The 19118-nt window shown below is 46.0% G+C and overlaps 1 protein-coding gene across 2 annotated transcripts in view; it reads right to left on the bottom strand.

The window, feature by feature from the left end:
- Positions 1-14786, bottom strand: part of PIAS1 (protein inhibitor of activated STAT 1) — an 84098-nt gene extending 69312 nt beyond the window's left edge. Inside the window, exon 1 of one of the 2 annotated variants that reach the window (XM_068143550.1) lies at positions 14729-14786. In XM_068143550.1, coding sequence (XP_067999651.1) covers positions 14729-14752 — 24 coding nt within the window. In that variant the 5' untranslated portion in view covers positions 14753-14786. The remainder of the gene's footprint in view (positions 1-14728) is intronic. The other variant, XM_068143551.1, reaches the window with a different exon arrangement.
- Between the last annotated feature and the right edge of the window lie 4332 nt (positions 14787-19118).

The raw sequence follows: 19118 nt of genomic DNA, 5'->3' as shown, positions 1-19118 counted from the left end.
AGGGATTTCAAAATCCACACTGTAAACCTCAGAAACATGGGCAGAGGTGGACAGAAGAGGGCATCAATGTGGGAATGTTTTGTCAGTGGATTATGAATACCTATGACTGCCCTAGGAACAGAAAGAGCTATGCAACCACCCAGAACATCACCTTGTCAAATCACTCATACCTCCCCTAGCACCTTCTCACTTTCAACAAGGCATCTAGGCTAGAGAGTAGCCACAAACTGCCAGCAAGGAAACTATGTGTGAACCCAATGTGGCCACCCAGTAACTTAGGAAAAAGCAGTTTTTCAAACTCTGAAGAGCTATTGTCTGTCATGGCACAATAGGGAACACAAATTATAGGTCTGACTATTTATAGAGCAGTTAAATGTACACTAAAGCCTAATTTATTCCTAACTGTAAAAAAGGAATTACTTATTGCATGCAACAATATGACACAGAATTAGTGTTTACATCACACATTGAGACAGATCCATTTTCCGGCGCCAAAATACATTTATTACTCTAGAAATCAAAAGGTGGGTGAAAGTAACTTCTGCTATGTTACTTGTCCAAATCCAGGTGAAAATAGTGACAGGCAGAAGTTCATCTTCCAGTTAAAAAAGTTCATTAGGTCACTCCTCTTATGAGGAAAGACTGAGAGAATTGGGTCTTTTTAGTGTGGAAAAGCCAAGACTAAGTAGGGGTGGGGGGTCTCTTCACTGCTTATAAATACTTCAAGGGTGAGAGTCAGGAGGATGGGGCCAGGCTTTTTTTCAGTGGTGCCCAGTGACAAGGCAAGGAGTAACGACCACAAACTTGAATGCAAGTTTCACCTCAACATGAGGAGGAACTTCTTTAATTTAAGGATGACATATCACTGGAGCAGGCTGCTCAGAGAGGTGGTAGAGTCTCCATCTCTGGAGACTTTAAATTCCTGCCTGGATGTATTCTCGTGTGATCTTCTTTAGGTGAACCTGATCTGGCAGGGGGGTTGGATGATGTCCAGAGGTCACTCCCAACCCCCACCATTCTGTGCTACTTAACCCAGTTCCCACCAAGGAAGATTCAGGATCCCAGGCCAGCCAAGTTAACGAGACATGGATGACTTCTTTGGCTGCTACTCAGGGCACTAAAGCATCAGCAAGACTGTGAGGAATCACACTGATTCCATTCCAAGCACCAGCACAGCTTGGAAAGGGAGCAACAGGGCAGCAGTGGTGCCAAGCGCTGAATGCGCATCCTGGGGGGAAGACATCGAAAAGAGGCGAGGGGACAAAGACAGGGAGAGCAGGAAGCTCAGTTTTTCATATCGCCCACAACGCCTGGTTTCTTCCCACTATGCAAAAATGCAGAAAGATGATGGAATAATAGGAGAGGAAGCAGACCTTCCTGCTTTTCTTCAGCATTCAGAAAGAGGAGAAAGAAAACAGTCTCAAATGACAACATGCAGCCAGGCTGAGAAGATGCATCTTAGGCACCAGACTCATGACAAAGCTGATCCTCATCCCACGGTCCTCCCGCATCCCTCAGAGTTTGGGCTGCTCTGTCCTTCCAGTACTGCCCACACCAGAAAATTGTTTGTTTTTTTTTTTTTTCAGATGCATTAGCTGCACTGTGTTACCTATAGGCTCAAAGGCAGTGCAGTGCTGAAGAACCCCTTAGCTCACAGTGATTAATCCCAGGTCAGCACACTCAGCAGCAGGTTAGGAAGCTCGGAATACATCCCCTACGCAATATTTTCCTGGCCAACATATAGCAGAGACAAGACCTACAGAAATATTTCCTTCACAGTCATGCTGGCACACATTAGGGAAAGATACTAATGATGTTTGCTCAATGGGAAGAGCAATATTTCATTTCCCAGGGCCATCGATCTGACCACACCGTTGTCCCCCTCTCCACCACCTCACCATCTGAGCACTGTATTTTCTTCTTACAATCAAAATCAGACTGAATTTGGTTAATCTATCCACACAATAACCCCTGCCCTGCCTGGAAACGAACTGCTTGATGGAATGAAGGTTTTTAGAAGCCAAATTGCAGCCACACCTATGGTTTAAAATACACAAAACTGATTGCGAGGAACCTCCAAAAATGATACTGCATTTAACTTGGCTTCAGCCACAAGAACAACCCAAGCTGAGGGAGCTGCCTAAAACAACTTTGATAGCAAAGTTAAAACTTCCACGTGGAAATCCTGACCAAGGATGTGCAGCAGTTCTGCAGCACTGGCTGCAGAGACAAACCCTCCCTCGCTTTTCTTACCCTGCCTTCCCTAAAATCCCAGCCCCCTGGCAGGGCAGAGGGAAGATGCTGCCCTGCTCACTGCTCCTTTTCATCTCCACTGCCCAAACTATTGCCCCACCTCATGAACCACACTCATCCAAGTCCCACTCTGAATGAGGATGTGTGAGAATACAAGCCTCTTGCAGCTCATTCATGTCCTTTGAATGATGAATTTATTCTGCCCCTCTCTTTTTACATATTGGGGGAATAAAGATTATTTAGGATCTCATGACAAACAAACAAAGCATCAAAGGATGGTAGAGGCTGGAAGGGACCTCTGAAGACCATTGAGTCCAACCTCCCTGCCAAGGTAGGTTCATCTAAAGGTCACCCAGGTACATGTCCAGGTGGGGTTTGATTGTCTCCCCTGATGGAGACTCCACCACCTCTCTGGGCAGCCTGCTCCAGTACTCCATCACCTTTAAACTAAGGAAGTTCCTCCTTATGTTCAGTTGGAGCTCCTTCTGCTCAAGTTTGTGCCCATTACCCCTTGTCCTGTCACTGGGTACCACTGAAAAAAGCCTGGTCCCATCCTCCTGAATACACCCTCTACATTTCAAGCCCTAAGTGACAGGATTCCTGTTTCTCTGCTGCTGAAGCAGTGGTTCATTTTGTGCTGTGTCATTTTAGTATGAATTGTCTTCACCCTTTTGCCTCCTCCGATGCTCTCAGGAGATAACATACAGCTTCTACTTCCAGGTAAGAATGTTGTAACCATGGCATTACTTCACAGCCTCACTCAGCCTCTGTATCAAAAGCAAAGGACAGTCTAATATTTGGGGAGAAATAGAGGCATCAAGACATCAGTCATGCACAGGCTTGAGGAAAGAGGGAGTCAATGGAGTCCATCACCCAATATTTAGCTCAAGGCCTTTACTAAGTTATGCAAATCTACTCTGAAAAACAGAGGCAGAGTTCTAAAAAAATATTTTGAGTTAACTGAACAGAGGAAACAAGTTTCAACAGATCTCTGCTTCCCCTTAAACCAGCTTGGCACCACCTCAAGAGTTCTACATATGTTTAAAAACAACAGAAGAGCACAGGTCAAAGGAAAGGAAGAAAATCCAGCCCACACACACAAGCTGGGGATTCTTACAGCCTTAATAATGGTGGGCTTTAAAAAGAGACCACAGATCCTTAGCTTGCTGTTCAAAGTTCTTCTGTTACCAGTGTGTCCAAGCTGTCCCAAGCCCAAACAATAGAGGAGGGTCACACATGGAGTTCTGTGTCACTACACTAGCACAGGAAGCTTAACCTATTTGTTAATGACTGAGAAAACGAAGCTATCAGTGAGGTGACCAAGCTGCTGAGATAAGACATGGAAAAAAGGATGAAGGTAAACTGAAGAATCGCTGAAAGACCTCAGTGACTGAGCAATTCGATGTATATAAATGTAAAGTGATGTCTATGGGGAAAAGCAGACCAGTCAGACCTCACTTTACATGTAAAGTGATGGGCTCTGGGCTGACCTTTACCACACTGGGGCAAGTTCCTGGGCCCAAGATAAACAGACCTAGGAAAACATCAGCTCGGTAGCAGTCAAACACACAAATCACTGTGAGAAATCATTAGGAAGGGAGCAGTCAGCAAATGAGAAATCATTATACACTAGGAAGCCCTGGCTCACCCAGGTCTCCAAAGTGTGGGTGAGTTTGGCAGTCTCATCTTCACAAATAAAACAGGAACAAGTGGCAGTGTTCACAGAAGGACGACAGATGTCCAGCATGACTTTCCTAGTTCAGAAAGAGCAAAAGGTTAAGAGTTCTCAAACTGAAAACCACAGCACATGGGGACAGGTATGGTAGTAACCTAGAAAATCATGAACAGCTCAAGGAGAGTAGACAAGGGTCAGCTGTTGAGACTCTGAACAGCATGTGGGTGAAGCTGGATGGAACCAGGCTTAGAACGAAGCAAGAAGCTGTAGATCAACAGAAATCCCTACAAAATACTGTGAACAAAAAGTGTTTATAGAGGTTCAAGAGGAACCCAGAGAGTCAATGGAAACCAGATTTACTGTGCCTTGTCCAACAGGTTCAGAGGATTGAAGATCAGGAGAATGTTGCGGGGAGGCGACAAGTATTTCCCCTGGCTTCGCTTTTCTGTACATGCTCACTTCTGAGAGCTGCAGGAGATAATTAGGGGCCAGATGGACCCTTGGTCTCAACCACTGCTGCTACTTTCACATTCTACAGTTTATAAAGCATGTTTATTTTTAGCCATTCCCTCAGAAACCCAAGCGACACCGTCGAGAGCCTCTCCTGAAAAATATTACCTCTCCACTGAAAGAGGCAAATTTGAACACCAAAAAGAGGTAAATTAAGCCAGAGAAAGACCTGGGTGTACACCCTCTAGAAAAATATTATCTGAGACTCTTGTAATCCAAGCCAACAGCAGTCCTGATACTTGATTTTTTTTAAAAAAAATATATATAATAATTCTGAAGCCCTGCCACAGAGTGGCCTCTGCAGATTCCCTGATGAGATACTGCTAAAGCAACACAGACCCTAGGAAACAGAACAGAGCTTTGTTTCTGCTGAGCTTCCACCATCTGCATCTTGGTGCAAGATATTTGGGGCTGCTCAGTTTGGAGAAGAGAAGGCTCCCAGGTGACCTCATTGTGGCCTTCCAGTATCTGAAGGGGGCCACAAGAAGGCTGGGGAGGGACGTCTCAGGATATCAGGTAGTGATAGGACTAGGGGGAATGGAATGAAGCTGTAGGTGGGGAGATTCAAGCTGGATGTGAGGAGGAAGTTCTTCCCCATGAGAGTGGTGAAGCCCTGGAATGGGTTGTCCAGGGAGGTGGTCGGGGCGCCGTCCCTGGAGGTGTTTAAGCCCAGGCTGGATGAGGCTCTGGCCAGCCTGATCTGGTGTGGGGTGTCCCTGCCCATGGCATGGGATGATCCTTGTGGTCCCTTCCAACCCTGACCGATACTATGATATTCGGAGGTGCACTAACAGCTCCGCGGACAGTGGGGCAGAGCTTGCCTCCAACGGACTTTTCAATAAGCTAAAAAATCCACATAAATGCTTGGGACTGTTTCAAAAGGCTCTTATTTTGCACTGGGGAAACGAGATCCGACATCTGCACACACACACACACAAAAAAAAGTGAGATCATTTTGTCAGGGGAGTCTCAAAGAAACAATACGAGGGACGAAAAGTATCAGAAAACATTCCTAGCCACACAACTTTTTGCAGCAGATCCGGCAGCTCAGATTACAGGTTTCACCTGAACCAAGCACATTATCTCTATTGCATTTGGCCTCTGCTTTTAAAAGAAATAAACACTGGTGAGCTGCACCTCTGCTGAACTGCCAAGCAAAACTATCTTCGCTGCTATTTCCATCCTATATTCTGTTGTGCGTGCGAAGTAATCGTGTTTTCCTTTGAAAAGCTGAAAGGAGAAGCCCGAGGCCAGACTCTGCTCTACCAAGGGGGTAGAAGGAACGTCTTGCAGAAGGCTGTAAGTGAAGGTAAGCATGAAGATTCAGCTCTGATTCTCCACTGGTGGTCCCATTTTAGTGGCCTACAAGAAGGATGGAGAGAGACAGTAACAGGATGAGGGGCACTGGCGTCAAACTAGAGAAGAGGAGATTTAGATTGGGTGCTAGGAACAACTTCTTTACCATGAGGGTAGTGGAACACTAGACCAGGTTGCCCAGGGAAGTAGTTGAGGCCTCATCCCTGGAGATATTCAAGGTAAGGCTTGACAGGGCTGTGGACAACCTGATCCAGTTGAGGATGCCTCTGCTTATTGCAGATGGGGTTGGACTGGATGACCTTCGGAGGTCCCTTCCAACCCAAACCAGACCCTTCCATCTCCAGACATTGTCAGGAGGATGGGACCAGGTTTTTTTCAGTGGTGCCCAGTGACAGGACAAGAGGTAATGGGAACAAATTTGAATATAAGAAGTTCCATCTAAACATGAGGAGAAACTTCCTTTACATTGAGGGTGGTGGAGCAGTGAAATAGGCTGCCAAGAGCAGTGGCAGAGTCTGACTCTGGAGCTGCGGAGCTTCATGGTGAAAAGTTGTCTACCTTCTGTCTGTCATCTGCCATCATCTCTCCTCAGCAAGTTCACTGCTTTGAGATCCAATTCTTGAAGCAACCTTCACCGTTTCCAGTGATAACAGTGGACAGTGTCAGGAACGTTTCTGAGGATGTCAAGGATTCTGTAACATCTCTGCTAACAGAAAACCAGAGGAAGCAAAATTCCTCAAGAACTACACTGGTGGCACAGAATCATCTGCTTAAATCCCATCCCTAAACAAGCTCCTGGTATCTTACTGTCAAAGATGTGAGGTACAGCAAGATGATCTGGCAAGAGGCTGGGAGAATGGGGCTCATTCAGCCTATTGAACAGGAACCGAATAGCAACCTTCCAGCATGTAAAAGAAGTCACCAAGAAAACAGAGCCATGATCTTCACACAGCACAGCAGAGGCACGCAGCAGAAAGACATGAGACAACAGGCCCAAGCTGAAATAAGAGGTTCAGGCTGAGTATTAACAAGGAAAAAAACCCAGCAACAACAAAAAACCACCACACCTGTTTTCACCATGAGAACAGTTAAGAAGTGAAAGAGGTTGCCCACAGACATCGTACAGTCCCCATCCTTAGAGGTTTTAAAGACCAGACTGGATAAAGTCCTGAGTAACCTGTTCTGACCTCAGAGCTGATCCTGCTTTGAGCAGGAGGTTGGACTGGAGATTTCTCAGGGTCCCTTCCAATCAACATTACCAAACAATCTAGGGCCAGGATCAAGGGAGCAACCAGGTGTCAAAGTGAAAACACCACCAAGAAAAGCTAACAGGAGAGTCCTGCTGAACCCCTGAAGAATTCAGCACAATAAATGGTCTCCAGGCTGGAAACTGGGAAAAAGCACTTGTAATATACACGAAAAACGTGCAAGGCATAGGGAGGAAAACATCTACAGAGATAAAAGGATGCTTCACAGTTCACTATCCCAGGAAAGCTGTCGTTTATCAGCCCCAAAGCAGGGTAGAGATTGAAACTCTGCCTTCCTTGCTCTCTCCTGCTGCTAGACGTACTTCTAGGATAGAAACTGGCAAGTGAAGCATTACCTCCAGCCCATGAGGTCCTGGCAGAAGCAGAGAGGAGGCAGAACTCATACATGTTTATTAGCACGTATCCAGAAAGCTCATTACCATTTCCTAAACAAAACAAGTGAAGTTCACTACAAAGCAATCTTCAGTGATGCACATCAAGTGAGTAACACTTATCTTTCTGTCCTCTGTGCTAAATAAACTTTAGCCTACCCTCAGTGTCTTTGCTCTGCTGCAGAGCTGCCTCTATCCTTACCAAGCAATGGCTTTCAAAGGCTCCTTTTCCTTCTCCATTAATTATCATGCCACTTCCTATATAAATCTCTTGTATATCATCTCCTGTAGACATAAAGGTCATGCTTAGGTTGACCTTTGGTCTAATTGTACACTAGCTTTTCATTTCTTTGTTTCACATATTCTAGACAAGCCCCAGAAAATCCACCTTCTGCTCATTCCTACCTTTCTGTAGTCCTATATATATGCTAAGGAACAGAATACAGCAGCAGGGACACGGCAGTGAATCTATAGCCAACCCTAATCCCAACAGGAGAATGAGATTAAGCAGATTGCTGCCAAACTCCTGGATCAATACAGCTGCAACAGAGACAGGAGCCTCACAAAACAATCAGGAAAAAAAAGAAATTACACAGAAAGGTCTCTGCCACAGCACACAGAGGAACATAATATAATGGTATCTGGTTTAGTTTAGGTCTGGCTGCTGTGGAAAATATGGAATATCAGAACAAGGCCAGATAAAGAAATATCTCCCATCATCAACTCCATATAGTCTCGTTTCCCAAGTCTTAACATCTTCTACTTCTTGTTGTAGCCCCAAAGCTTCAAATTCACTTTGAAACAGCCACATTTTACAGCAGTGACTAGTTGTTCAAAATGGCTTTGATAGCACTGAGTGAAATTACAGAAATAAGCACCCTTTTGTAAGCTACTGGAGCTCCTTTCTTCTCCTCATCTCCCCCTTTAACTAGCAAAATAATCTACTTTTAAGCAAGGTACTTATTTTCATGAACAGACTGCCACTGAAGGGACTACATGCAATTCTTGTACCAGAAAATCCAATCATCTTCATTTTAAATAGCCCAAACCAATGCTCCTAGCGTTTATTGGGCTACACAGAGCTGGAATAGTGACAGAGCAATGAGACAATCAATACCTGAGCTGGATCAAGAGGATTCTGAAATTCAGCTGTCCAAGCATGTGTCAAAGCAGACATCCAAACAACACATTTCCCCTTTTCTCCCCTCTTAAGAACAAGACAAACATTTCTCAGTGATTGTGGCAGGCACATCTGTGTGTCAAGCAGAGATGAAGTTCCTGCTTACAGGGGACAGCACAAGTTGTGGGTGGACTGGAAAAGACACTGAATGTATACAGCAACCAGTTTTTAAAGTAAGCCCCATGTTTGCATTCTTGAGTGAAACTGTGGCTCTCAGAAGGGTTTTACTCCTTTTTTTGTGGAGGGTGATGGAGCAGAGCCTTCCACCAGAAGGGCACCTGTAACATCTGTCATCAAAGCCAAAGTTTCTCACAGCAACAGTGAACAGACATTTCTGAGATAACTTCAGGTTTGTCGATAGAATTCTCTCCTTGTGCAATCAGAGGGGCAAACACCACCATGTAAGAGAAAAGCTGCAACATTAAAACAATTTCCAGCCACAAGTCCTCTGGGACACTTAGTCCCAAAGCACAGGAAGTAACCCTTCTGAAACACTGACTGACAGCAAGAAAGCGCTGCTGCTTCAAATCCAGCAGCTTCGGCAGAGACCAAGATGCTCCACGCTAATGGAGTCCACCAGCCAACTCACCCTGGCGTTCAGCTGCAGATTCGCTCATCAGCATCACCACAATCAACAAGGATTACAAGAGATGCTTCAGAGAACTGCAGCAGCTCAGCTCTCAGGGTCGGAGAGGGCTGGGGGTATCTCAGAACAATTACAGAGAGCACTTGACTCTCAAGTGTTTGGAAGTTCTCTTTTGTTTTTCACTATAATGGCACTAAAGAGATAAATTATCAGATGTTGACTTCTACTAGAATGGATTACAGCAACTAAAATCCACCCTGCCAAACACATTAGTGACAAAGTCTGCACCTCCTTTGTGCTCTAGATGAAGGCAGCTGAGAGCATAAACCATCCCAGGAACCTATAAATAACTTCAGCATCTGAAGATCTCTTATTGGAGCACCTCTCCTCTGAAGACAGGCTGAGAGAGTTGGGGTTGTCCACCCTGGAGAAGAGAAAGCTCCAGAGAGGCCTCAGAGCAGCCTTCCAGTATTCAAAGGCGGCTACAGGGGAGCCAGAGAGGCACTTGTTACAAAAACATGGACTGACAGGATGAGAGGTAATGGCTCCAAAATGGAAGGAGATCAATTTGGATTAGGCATTAGGAAGAAATTCTTCCCCATGAGGGTGGTGAGGCACTGGAACAGGCTGGGCAGAGGAGCTGTGGAGGCTCCAAGCCTGGAAGTGTTCAAAGCCAGGTTGGATGGGCCTTTGAGCAAGCTGGTCTAGTAGGAGAGGTCCCTGCCTATACCACAGGGTTAGATCTAGCTGATCTTCCAATCCAAACCATTCTAGGATTCTATCATTAACTACCTACACCCTGCTCCGTGGGATGCTTTTGAAATATGGTGGGCCAAAGCCATCCACATTCTTATCAATGGCCAAGCAGCCCTGAGCTCTTCCCTCCCCTGGGGTAGCACTTTTCTCTTCTTCTCATGGAAAAAAGCTAAGTAAGATGCATCTTCTACCTGCTTCTTATCTTACAGATCTTTTCACTTCCATTTCTAAATACCTTTATGACCAAAAGAGAAACCAATCATTCAACCCATTAAGATACCTACTACGGACTACTGGCTCTTCTACCCTCCTTCATTTCTTCTCACATGGGGTAATGAGTAAGAATTCCACTTGCTCAGGCTACAAACACTTCCAGGATGGCCCTTAACACTCGTGAGGGGCTCACATCAGAAGTGTGCTGACACCATATTGACGTGTACACAGTGTGCAGTCGGGTTTTATTGGCAATAAAGAAGTCTTATGGATCGGGGCTTTGACAGCTAAGCAGTGATGCACAGCTGCCAATTTTATTCATTTGATAAGCTGCAATGCCAGTGCTGAAGACCAAAAAGCTCACCAAAAAAAAAAGAAAAAAGGAAAAAAAAAAAAGGTATTTAACCCAAAATACAGTTAAAAATACAATTACACTGACATGCACCAAATTACAGGCATGAACATAACGTAATCCTTGGACTCAGATAACAATGAAAAGTAGATTACATTGAATTCAATCACAGAAACATGCAACCCCAGCAACTTCTAAAAGGATTATGCCAAAATAGCTCATAATATAGAGGAGTAAAATTCTAATTGAAGACTGAAATAGGTAGCTTATGCTTATTAGCACTGACGAGGCAATTTAACCCAGCCCTGCTTCCATCCCGGCGATCCATTTGTCACTATTACCAGCAGCACCTGAACGCTGGGCTGCTTGGCTTCCCCCTCCCCTCAGAAAGAAAAAAACCACAACCAAACCAAAATACAGGCTTCCCCCTATTGAGGGGAGGGCTATTTCCCAACTATTTTTTTTTTTTAATGGTTTGTTTTCATCACCATTGTGTGGAAATGCTATTATGAATTTTCATTCAAACTCTTGGCTCACTTTTTTTTTCCTTTTTTTGAAAGTATAAATTGTGTCTAACAAGAAACACACCAGGGATCTCTTCAATCCCCAAAGGCACTTTCTTAAAAGGAGAGAGAACAAAGGAGAAAACCTCCCAGCATGTGCTTTCCAAACCAGCTTCTTAGGACAGTATCAAGAATGACAATACTAGAACATAAGCTTTTCTTTTTCCTTCTTTGATCCATGTGTAATTGAATTGATTATTGCAAACTGTGTAATGATTTCCAAAAGACTCCAGTAGAAGGCAAAAGATCACAACAATCTAATAACCAATTTAAAGAGATGTAAGAAATATTGAAGGAAAGATTTAATCACTCAAGTATACTCCTTCCAATTAGAAAGAGCTTTAAATAGCTTACCTTGAGATAAATTAAGAGTCTGTATGCAATTATACAGGAATAGTAATTAAGCTCAGGAAAATTCACATATGCCTCAGCCTATGGAGTTCGGGAGGTAACCCACAGCCAAACAGACTTTTCAGTTACCTTGCTTCACCAATAAATGAAAGCAGGCTGGTTCAGTTCACCCAAACCTCCAAGGGTACCACAGAATTCAGCATCCTTACTAACCTCAGGTCTGCAAAGTATGTTTGACCTTATCTGATTTCCACCCCCCACCCCCCCACCTCCAACAGACCAAACGGGCTAAAGTCCTGAAATGCTCGATTGTGGCAAGAAAACACATCACAGGAAGTGCTCCTTCACGATTTAGACCTCTGTAAGAAAAGAATGGCGAGCAAGAAGGACCACTGTTTTTCTGGGGGGAAGCAAGCTCTTTAATTTGAGTTTATTGATGCAACACCGCCCGTCCTATCACAAACCCCAACCGACACGCGTGCACGCTGCCCGCGCCTAACCCCAGGGTTCTTTACGCAGAAGGAGAGGAAGTTTTGAGGACCTGAACACATTTTTTTTCTGACAAACTTTATCTGGCAAAGTGAGCGAGCGAGCTGCTGCACAGCCATTACACTGGCTTCCAGTCTTTAAAGGTCACTAAATCTGAAATCGATGCCGCCTGCTAATTAATCAGAGGAGAAACACAACAAAACTTTTACCTAAGAAAACTGAAATAATGAAAGGAATCCGCTGTCCATTCTTCAAATAGCAGAGTCCTCCATCGCAGGGTCTCCCCTTAGCTACCTTTCAGCTCTCAAAAGCAGGAAGAATTTAGAAGCAGGCTTTCTGAGGATGTACTGCTCCAATGAAAAAAAACCCAAACCCAACCAAACCGCTGCACCTAACAGCTTTCCATTAGCCACGTTTTTCCAAGGAGCACTCACCTCATCCAGGACCTAATAACCCAGCTGTACTGCTTCTGGAAAAGCAGTATGTGACAGCTACAACCCTAAGGAGAAATTTCGTGCCCCCCCCTTGTCTTTCCCTCCCGACAGAGGAGGGCACACCCACACACCTCTTTTTCTTTGCACAGTCTAGAGAAAAGGAAAATAAAATGGAAGTTTTCAAAGTAGGAACTTACAAAGTGAATGGGGTGGTTGTTTCTCTCTTAATCTAAACTGCCAAGCTCTCACAGCTACCAAAAAACAAACCCACCCCACAAATCTTCATGGGCATCCTGTGCAACTATCCTACGGTCCCAGCTCGGAGGCATCCTGAGCAGTAAAGTGAAATTCAAAATAAATTGGTCAAATCCCTGAGGCAGCAACACTGCTTTAAAAATAAGATCATCATAGTATCTGTCTAGCAGCTCTCAAGAAGCAGGTTTCAGGATCAATAAAGAAGTCCAGGATGACAAGCAGACACAAACACACTTCCACAAAAGCTCCACCTGTAAAGCTGCAGAGAAGGGGAAAAGGAGAAGCCTCTCAGCTAGGCTGGTGCAGACCAACAGTACTCCAACACGTGTATCCTTACCCAGAGCCTGGAGGCTCTGTGATGGACAACAGGCTTCAGGTTTCAAAGCTCCTAAGATCAATAAATTGTTAATTTTCAGAGCGAAATCATGCCTTGCAGCACTGTCCCTTGACCACCATCCTGTCATCTTAATACACATCAAAAACCCCAAACACTTTATTCCATAGGTTAGATCTTCTGGTTTGTTTTTTAAGTCCACTTGAGTCGTTTTGCTTAGAAAGGCATCGCATAAACCCAAGCCAGCTACTCTGCACCAAAAACTCTTACAAAGTCAGTCACTAGGATTAACGAAAGTTTAACACTGGAATCACATCTTAACCCTTCATCTCATTATGTAGGAAGCAGAATTTGGGGAGGGGGAAGGAAATACCTGGGGACAACACAACTCAAGCAATACATTCTCCAAGATACCCAGAAAACCAAAAGCCACAGAAAGATTTCAAGGAAGATCTATTCTTTTTTTTCCTCCTGGCCTGGCAGGGAGAGACCCCAAGAAGTTGGAACACAGAGAAGATTTTCTACTTCTTTACATCCTGACAGCTCTTTAAAAGCATGGAAAAATGAAAAGTGCAAGAAACCTTTGGTACAGAGAAAACTGAGCCCCACTGAAACTCTAGGGTAAGGCAAAATAAAATATTTCCCTAGTCATACTTTAGATACTCGGTAGTTTACATTGTGCATTTAACATACTTCTGATTGAGGTCTTCCACTGTATTAAAGGAGACAGGAGCCGTCCTGATGAATAACGACCCTATGACAACCGCAATTAAATCCTCCAACTGCACTGCTGGGTGTGCAAGGCAGAGTTTGCACCCCCCCAAAAAACTTTCCAATCACTTTGGGAAAGGTCTTTTTTGGTAGCATTTTATGTGTGTGTGTGTGTGTGTGTGTATATACAACGTGCATACCTCATCACCCCCCACAGCACCACTACCATCTCCCAAAATATGTGACAGAAAGCACTTTGCAGTCGCTCCCTCTGCTCCTCCCCGGGCAGAACCCAACCTAAACCCCCTCCACATCAACCCAGCAGGATCCAACCCCCACCGCCCAGTCTGACCCACTCGGGGAGCTGCAACTTCGCTCCAGGGTGCTCCACAGCACCAGGTTTCGATGCGTTTCGCGGGGTGACAGGGACAACCGCAAGTTGAACACCTTCCAACTCCTCAACATCTGCTTCTGAAGTCCCTTTATTCACCGGGGTGGGAAGGAGCCGAGGCAAGCGGGGCTCCCCCGCCGGTGTGCCCCCCCCAACCCCTCCACCGGGCAGCGAGGGCGCTCGTTCGGAGCCGGCCGCCTGTCACCGGCGGGCAGAGCCGGTCCTCCGGGCCCCCTCCCGCCCGCAGCCGCCAGCAGAGTCCCCTGGAAACTTTGCGGGAAGCCCGATAAACCGTCCCCCGCCTCGGGGGCGGCCGAGACCCGCTGCCTAGCACCGACAACTCCCGGGGGCTCCCCCCGGCCGCCGCCGCCGCCCTCACCCCTGCGCCGGCCCGGCCCGAGCCCAACCTCCCCCCCTCCTCCGGGCGCCGAGGGGAGCCCTCCCCGCCCGCCCCCGCTGCCACCCGGTGGGGCTGCCCGGCAGAGAGCGGCCGGGCGGGAGGCGAGGGGAGGACAGCTCCCCTCCCCGCCCCGCTCCGTCCCTCAGCCCCCGCTGCCGGCGGGGCGCCGCCGCAGCCACCCCGACGAGGCAACGGCGCGGAGCGTCTCAAGGCTCCGGCAGCGGTTTGGCTCGCCCCCAGCGCGGAAGGGAGCACAGCCCCGGCGGCCCCGAGCGCAGCAGCGAGGGGCATCGCGAAGGGAATTGAAGCTGCGCTTTACCTTTAGTTCCGCACTGTCCGCCATCTTGCAACTCCGGGCGCAGGCGCAGTGAACCCCGCCGGGACACCGCCCCCCCGCCGCCCCCCCGCCGGCACGCAGCGCGCAGCGTTTGAATCGCGGCGCCATTTTGTCCCTCTTCGCTCAGCCCGGCCGCGGCTCTCTGCCGGCCGCAGCTCCGTGGGATTCTTGCCCGGCGCTGCGGGGAGTTCCGGGCCTCCGGCGCGGGGATCATCGATCCGCCCTCTTTGGAAAGTTTCCTCCCCAGTCCTGACAGCGCGGCCCTCCGCGGTGCCTTCCCTGCTGCTCGCTCCGTGAAGGGAGAGCGGGCGGCTCTCCCGAGGCCGGGCCGCTGAGGGTGTCCGCGCCCTGGCTCCCCTCAGCCCCGCCGGCATGCTGGGAGCCCTCTCGAAGAGGATCGTCAGGGGAAAGAAGCGGACACGCATTCCTGTGCTCAATAAGTTGATTAAATTTGGAATTTGCAACTCTGCTTCCTGCTACTTAATTCGCAGCGTTGAGTGCCTCAGGAGTGAAAAGTACGAGGCGAAGCAGGGGGCCCGGCCCGGCCCGGCCCGGCCGTGGTGCTGGGCCCCGGCAGGTGGCACCGCGGCTGCGGGAGCAGCATGGGACAGGGTCCTGCCATCAGCCATCCTCCAGCTCCTTACCTGTACGAAGCTGGAAATTAGACGGTTTATTTTCCTCAGCTACTGCAGGAGAAGTTCAGGCAATCGGTGTGAGTTCGTTCAGGGCTTTTCTTTTAGGAAGAGCAATGTAAGCGTTCTTAGGAGGGCCTGCAGAGAGCTGTTAGATCCAAGCTGGCCAGTGTCATTTCACGTTAGAGTCAAATGTGGGTTCTTGCAACAGCAGGGTGGAAAAACATAGCAAAAAATGCTGCCTGGCAAGATGACTGCATCAGCTGTGAAGCTGACCAGCTTAAATACAAATATTTAAGTCCCAACACCTTAGCTTGATTCAGCTTCCTTTTGCCTGTGTGCTACTCCCTAATTACAGATTATAGACTTTCCCCACCACCTTACTGCATAAAATGGGAAAAAAAAATGTGTTGAACATGACCAATATTGTACCCCCTTTTAAGCAAGAGAGAGACAGAATTTGTAATGTTTCCACACCTGGTGTAACATTAATCATCCCACATTCAGCAAGCACTTCTATTATCTGCATTGCAAGACAAAAAAAGCATTATTATCTCCACTCTGCAGATTAAAGAAAGCGTGCTTGAGGCCACACAGGGAATCAGCAGTAAAAAGATTACCACTCATGATTATTACTGAGTTATAATTTATGCCTCCCATTGGATTTGAATAGTTGGCCACAATTTAAAATCGGGTAGTTTCCACTGAGGGGGAAGAATATGAGAGTGGAATGGAGTATCTTTCTAGTAAGTAGCTTTTTGATACCAGCCTGTTTATCACTCAGAAGATACACAAAGTCCTGATTCTCTAACCCAAGGAAAACAACCCACACCTCTTCCCAAACATTTCATTTCAAAGCATTTCACCCTGAAACATTCCTTAGCTCGGCCTCAAGATGTGATAGAAAACTCAGGTGGATCTTTCAGAGACATTTCCCTCTCTCGGTCTCAGGATGGTAGTGACTCAAAACTCAGGTGCATCTTCTCTCTGGGACTCCTCCTTCTTCTCCGGGTCGTGGGTACGTCCCATTTCTGTTGCAGACACGCCACTCTTCTCATTGACTCCTTTTACAGTTCTCAGTGCTCAGCACTGGCGTTAGCAAATGGAGCATTCAGAAAATGAGGAGCAATTAGAACGGGCTGATAAGTAATACTCCGATACTCTGGCTTAATACTGCGTGTAATGAAGACTTATCATAGTGCCTAAAATGCTGGTTTGGGGAGGGGGCAGGGTGCTAGGCAAGATATCTAAAGGAAAAAAAAAAAGCCAGTCAGATGACTACCCAGTACACCCACATGCACCATAATTAGCTGATCTATTTCAGTGGTCTGAACCAGCCCAGTTTAGAGCACTTCTTTTTTTCTTTTCAATGCTTGCATATGTTTAATAATCATCATCTAATCTGATCTGTGAGTTTGTGTCTAGTTGAAAGGATTTGGTGAAAAGATCTATAATAGTATAAAGATAAATCTTTTTTAATCATTTTTTTTTTCCCTCTCCCCTGAAAGGAGCTTGCTGCCTAGCAAACAGTTTTCCCTCTGCTTCTTCACTTCCTACCAAATTCAGTGGGATGTGGACATGTGCTTAAGTGCTTTGCTAAATCATGGCATAACACTATCAAACCTGACACATGGCCATAAACCACAGCGTCCTCTTTCAAACCTTGCTTTAAATAACACAGGCTAAGAATGCCTTCAGATACATCAAAATAAGGAAGTGAACTAAAAGAGAGGGTGCAGAATATTCAATTCAAAAGTCACCCTAAACACTCCCAAGTGCTGTAGCAGCTAAAACCCTTTTGTTTTTTTCAGTCTGGACTTCTGACAGTCACTTCTTTGCCTTTTTATTTGAGTGTGGTGTACACTGCAGCATGAAGAAGGAATTTCATGTGAAAAGCAATCTGTGCTTCTATTTTTAGGCAATTATTTACATGTAATGAAATTTTGTTCCTCTCTGCTCCCAAGACTTAGAAAATGGTTTCTTTGCCAAGAAAAGATTTTGTCAACACAAAGTAATTTTCCAAGGTGCTCTCAGTTGCTTTAGCTCTGCTGCAGCTCTGCCAGCGATGGCAACGCTCAGGTCTGTCACGGTTCTGCCTTCAGTTCAACAGGACTTGCCCATCAAGGAGCACAACTGGGGTGCAACCAAAACAGGTAAGAACACCTTAAAAAAAAGAGCACCTTAAAAAAAAAAAAACCCTTCCAGTTGGCATCACTTTTGTTTCTCAGGTACAGATTTTGGTTGTTTTTAACTTTTGCTGGAGAGAGAGAAAGAGAAATGAAGATGGAGATTTTCTTCAACCATTCAATGTTTGGATATTTTCAGTTCCCCATTTTCAAAAGTTCATGTGCCCCTTTTTGCCATGTTGCAATGAGATGCACAGCTTCCAGAACCACAGAATCATCAAGGCTGGAAAAAGATCTCCAAGACCACCAACCTTCTATCTTCTCCTCTATTTTCCTATTCTTTAACCTCCCCAAAAATGCATCCTGTCACGTAACTCATTTGCTTCAAACCCTGTTCAGACACAATAACATTTTTTAAGCATATGCATTTTTTCAGCTAACATGTTGTTTTCATTAGTCCCAAGTCTCCAAGATTTTTTTCCCCTCTTTGGCTAATAGTCCAAACTTAATCTCTGCTCAGAAGTAGTGGGGGAGGTGCTTTTGGACATTATTTAGTGATAGCGGCACAAGGACTCTATTTCTTGATAGGAAAATGTGGCCAAGTCCTAAAAAAACATCTTTTATTCCTGAGAGATTGTTTGGAGCACAAAAAACATTTAGATGTGTCACCAAAATAACCTTTTCCAGGGGTAAAAAAACACCTAGAAGTACATTTTGGGGACAATTGCTTAACTGTCTGTGAAGAAAATGGAGTAGCTAGTACATCAGATAAATCCTTTTCATATGTAGCCTTGCTCAGTGTGTGTGTAGTAAGTTCAGCACTGAGTGAGACTTGGCTGGTGTACCCATCTCCCCCTAAATACACATCCACATGCAGTACTATATTAAATTCATAGAATCCTAGACTGGTTTGGGTGGGAAGGGACCTTTAAAGGTCATCCAGTCCAACCCTCCCACAGACAGCAAGGACATCTGCAACTAGAACAGGTTGCTCAGAGCCCCAAACAACCTGACCTGCAAAGGGTCCAGGGAAGGGGCATCTCCCAACTCTCTGGGCAACCCGAGCCACTGTCTCATCACCCTCAGAGGCAAACATTTCTTCCTTCTCTCCAGTCTGAATCTCATTTAGTTTAAACCATCCCCCCTTGTCCTGTCACAACAGGCTCTGCTCAAAAGTCTGTCCCCGTCTTTCTTATTGGCCCTTTTAATTATACTAATTACATATTGTATCATATTATGTTACCATTGTATCTGAAATTTGGCCCAAAGCAAGGGCTGCTGGTCACAAAAGGAAGATTCCTTACACCTTTGCTGGTACCTTAGTAAAATAAACAGAGGGGGAGTTAATCACCTGAGGCCCTAAAGGAGGGAAAGACCCTGGACCATTCTGCTAGTGTCACCACTTTTCTATCCTTAGATCTCCTGGTACAACAATGCTATTGCAGTATGGAAAGCATATGTAAATGAGTTACTCTAATCTTTAATTACACATGCAGCGTTACAGCCTGACACATCCCAGCTTCATTTGCCTAGTTCCTGTTTTTTCAGTTCTGAAATATCAGCTTGCCTGGCTGCTCTACACACACCACTGTGGTTTACGACTCCCAGTACTCC

Source organism: Melanerpes formicivorus, unplaced genomic scaffold (assembly GCF_026170545.1).
Source record: "Melanerpes formicivorus ecotype bairdi unplaced genomic scaffold, bMelFor1.0.p_v2 SCAF_10, whole genome shotgun sequence".
NCBI classification, from domain to species: domain Eukaryota; kingdom Metazoa; phylum Chordata; class Aves; order Piciformes; family Picidae; genus Melanerpes; species Melanerpes formicivorus.
This window is presented reverse-complemented; position numbering and strand designations above follow the sequence as displayed.